General features: G+C 36.1%; 1 protein-coding gene across 1 annotated transcript; it reads right to left on the reverse strand.

Annotated features, from left to right (window-relative positions):
- Window positions 1-287: 287 nt before the first annotated feature.
- On the reverse strand, window positions 288-4,493 carry LOC101515737 (uncharacterized). Its single transcript, XM_004512913.3, has 6 exons — window positions 4,221-4,493; window positions 3,943-4,075; window positions 3,242-3,345; window positions 2,543-2,687; window positions 2,317-2,457; window positions 288-2,073 (listed from the first exon to the last, which is right to left on the reverse strand). Exons 1-6 carry the CDS (start codon window positions 4,259-4,261, stop codon window positions 583-585), a joined length of 2,055 nt encoding a protein of 684 aa, XP_004512970.1. The 5' UTR covers window positions 4,262-4,493; the 3' UTR covers window positions 288-582.
- Between the last annotated feature and the right edge of the window lie 67 nt (window positions 4,494-4,560).

The raw sequence follows: 4,560 nt of genomic DNA on the forward strand, positions 1-4,560 counted from the left end.
TTATGGTATGAGTTGAAGCATGGAAGTGTGTTAAGAGGAAGATCCAATATTATTTTGGTGTCTATATAAAAAAAATGTCAGGTTTTGCGTTCTGTACTGTATGTGTCAATCATTTCAAAATTAATTTCACTGTTTATTTTTTTATTCCAAAAATACATTCACTGTTTTTCAGGTAAAGAAAACCACTGCAACTTTGGTAACACTTGTGTGATTAACTTAAGGAAATTCGTGTTTGGAGGTTTGGTCTTAGGAAATAGATAAACAATAACATCAACAAGATACCAACATATTTCAAGTCTCACCTCAACACGTAGAAAATTGAAATAGTGTCAATTTCTGTAACGAACACTTTACAATCATAGAAGGTAAAAAAAATGAATTGATGTTGTGCATTGCCACCATTAGTAAGAATGGTGACTGAACAATTGCACACACCAACACAGGTACAACCATGGCTGATTGATAATAATACAGCTCTGGAGTAGTCAACAATTTGTAATCAAGCATCACTGCGAAATCACACAATCATGCTGGTAAAAGAAGAGTATTTATTCATCATATACGATATGCTATTTCTATCCCTTATGAACCTCTCAAAGTCGCAAGCCTAGCAGCTAAATCATCATAATCGGGTAACTTGGGATGCACATGTCGAGCTTCATTTGATCTATCAGGCTGAAACGAAGCGGCACGGGTAAATACTTTTTTAACTTCCACCTCTTGTGATTGTTCATGAGGAAGGGAAACTGATCGAGGTGCATGAGGGACCGCCTGTGGTGTCTCATTAGGTCCATCATCCATTTTGTGTGCATGGCGACTTTTAGACCTTCTTGCTTTCTCAGGCACAGTGGTGGTTGGCTTTTTGCTATAATGGATTAGTAATCTATCTATAACTCTTTCCTCTTCATCTTTTTTATGTTTCTCATCATCAAACAGAATTTGTAGGCCACGTTTTGATTCATCTGGTCCCTTGCTCCTTGATTTTCTCGCAACTTCAGCATCTTCCTTACTGGCATCATTGTGTGTAGACCGTGATTTCGAGTGCTTCCGCCTCATAGATTTTGGTTTTAATACAGGGACTTCTTCAGCATCTTCACGAGCAGGGGTTACTTTCTCATAAACTTGTTTACTCGCTCGTGGATCTCTAGTGGTCTGCAAATCCCGTTCAGAATTATCGAAGCCAGGGGGTACTTTCTCATAAACTTGTTTACTCGCTCGTGGATCTCTAGTGGCCTGCAAATCCCGTTCAGAGTTATCCAAACCAGGGGGTACTTTCTCATAAATTTGTTTACTTGCTCGTGGATCTCTAGTGGCCTGCAAATCCCATTCAGAGTTATCCAAACCGAATCGGGTTCTCTCTGTCTTAGAATCAGCATCCGGCTTTTGATGTATTGATGGATTGGTAGTGATGCCATCATTGTCAATATGTGAAGATGCTAATTCAGTTCTCTGTGTGCTGTTCTTTAGTTTAGAATTAGGTTTTACATAAGGTGGTGGAATGGCATTACTGTAGTAGGGCTTTACCCTAGGAGTTTCATGAACTTTTCTCTGAGAGTTATCAAGATCAGGTAGGCCATCGTGATTAACAGCAAATGGCTCGTTCACAGTGTTCTTTGAACGAAATCCTGCATGACTTGGAGACTTTCTAGCACTTGCTGTGTCCTGGCTTTCTCTCACATGGGTGGCATTCCCCCATCTATCATGTATATTCGAACCATCTTCGAATTGTGGAACTCTCTTATCCTGAGAAGAACATCCTATTGGTTTTAGCATACTACCCTCCTTCCAGTTCGGAGAAGTAAACTTATCTCTTCCTGGTAATAGATTGTCACGGCTATCTTTTGGCAGGCTGACTTCATCATACCTACTTAATGGCTTCAATCCATGTTCAGGGAGCTTGGATTTGGGATTGACACAATTTTCATCTCCCTTTGAGATAGCAGCTTCCTTGCCATTCCGAAATTTGTGCCCATCTTTAGAATAGTCAGGACTTTTCTCAAACAAGATCTCATCCTTGCCTTGTGATGATTTGTTATAACCAACAGAATGGTCAGATTTATAAGTATTATGGCCCTGCACAAGCATATGTATTTCATTGGTATTTACACAAACATATGTATTTTACTGGTATATGCTTAAACATATAAGTAAATATTTAAATGGTTTCCCAACTGGAAAATAAAAACCACCATAACGAAAGTAATTATGTAGATAATAGAGAAAAAGGTTAACTATATTAAGAATTAGAAAAAATTTAAATTTGACAAATAAAACTAATTAAAAAACGTAAAAAAAAAAAAAAGCATAGGACAACACCTGTGCGAAAGCGGAGGATTTTGACATCCTCAGTTCAAAAGCTTTGGAGTCCCACTTTATTGAAAACTCTGAAGAAATATCCTGCATCAAGCGAACCTTCTTCTCCAAGGTAAAAGACTTTGGATTTACATTTGCAGCAAACTGATAATTAGCAATTTAATGAGTCAGTTCAGGAATAAATCATAAATATGTAAAATTGTATTGATATAAAAAAACTGAGAGAGACCTCTTTATTGACATAACATTCTAAGGAATTTCCGTATCTCTCCTGAAATATTTGCCGAAGCTCACGTAACTCTGGTAGATCAGAAAATCTTGCAGCAGAAAACATCAGAGATGATATAGCCTCCCTGCACTCCTCAGGGCATCCACTGTAAAAGAAATACATATGGTAATTATCATCAAGCATACGACAGCCCTTCAGTAAATTTTGTGCTACCTACGAAATGAATAATTCTTGACCTTACGTTCACTTTTCTGTACTTCACATGCGTGCCATCAAGCACTAGTCTTATAATTTTTGGATGAAAATCATCAGTTATAAACTTATAATTAGAAACAGAGTCTACACAGATAAATTCAATTGTGCAACCTTGAGCGTTGAAAACATACAAGAAGACCTACTTGCTCAAAGCTATATCCAGCAGTGCACTGTATCATGTAGAAGGTGGTTTTTTTAACTCAAAAGAGGGGGCTTTTAATACTTCTAAACAATACATTGATTACTTACTTTCATGCTTCAAAATTTTAAACCTAAAAATACAATCTACTTTCCTGCCTGAGCAATTTTATAGACAAATCAAGCCTGAGAGGTTGCTTTTATCAATTATCAGCCATGACTCAAATGAAAAAGTAAAAAACACTCCTGAGAAATAAAAAATTTACTTCAAAATCTAAAGCATAAACCATTAAAATAGACTTATACCTCAGTTTCTGCAGCACAGACAGGTGCTTCAAGACAAACTCACAGGCCCACTCAACAAAATCATAACAAGATGTCAATGTCAACTCAGCAATGAGTCCTTCAGCCTGTATAACAATCACATAAGCGAAACAAAAGCTAAATTTAAGAAAATAGTCCATTGCAAACACAATTTAAACTCTCATCAGCTCTAACTTCTAAGGTCCCTATCAATTCAAAAAGAACAACTACACTAAATAAGATATTCATATTTCCCATACATTAAACAGAAAAAACAGTGGAAAAAAAAACAGTTCTCATCTCACTCGAATTCCATTCCATATCTAATCTCTATAGCACCGACACTTCTAATCAAATATGTGTCCCAATGTCGACACGTGTCAGTGTCTAACACCAAAATATTGATTACATTCAATTAGTTTAATTTTTTCAAATTATTTTCGGTGTTGACGTGTCAATATTCGTGCTTTATAGTTTCTAACTATAAACCGAATAAACAAAGTCTCAAATCGCAAAAATATAATCAGAATTCAGAATCCATTCTACATTCGTTGACTACTAGTAGAATCATGCAAGACCAAAACTCCGCATGCAAATTTCACAGTAAAAAAGTATTTAATCGCAGATCGATCCGGTAAATAATCTCATATAACTGAATCCATAAATAGCAAAAAATAAATAAATAAACAATAAGAAGCAATTACTCTTCCATAAGCATTAACATCTAAACCATTCGCCAATAGATCAACGATATCTTGCTTAAGAAACTTCTCCGTCGCTTTCCTCTTCCTTCTTATCACATCGATCCGATTCTTCGTCAATTTAATCAACGATTTACTGAAAAAAAACAAAAAACAAAAAAAATCAAAAACAGAGAAAACCGCATCATAACTACATTCTCAAACTCGTTCAATTTTTTTTCATCATAAAATAAATTAATCAAGCAAAAGAGCATAGAACTAAAGAAATTGAAATACTGAACCATTTCGCGGCGAATCCTCGACCGAGCAAACCGTCTAACATGCTTGAAGATCTGTGCACGTGTTAAACTCGGTTACTCGACTCAGTGAACGATTCAACTCGGAAACTCAGAATTGAAGATTCGTCACGTTCGTTTTTCGCTTTCGATTCAGAAGAGTAATAATAGCACAGAGTTCAATGTAGTGGAAGTCGAAGAACTCGGAACGAAAGGAAGAAGAATCATTACTGAAATGACTAGAATGACCTTATTTTTTTAATCAAGGTTGAGTCAATGGCTAAAATGCCCTTCCAATTTTGCATATCAACCATGTTAAAGTTGCAGGTATATGGGTTATGTTCTG

The sequence above is a fragment of the Cicer arietinum genome, chromosome 8, assembly GCF_000331145.2.
Source record: "Cicer arietinum cultivar CDC Frontier isolate Library 1 chromosome 8, Cicar.CDCFrontier_v2.0, whole genome shotgun sequence".
NCBI lineage: Eukaryota > Viridiplantae > Streptophyta > Magnoliopsida > Fabales > Fabaceae > Cicer > Cicer arietinum.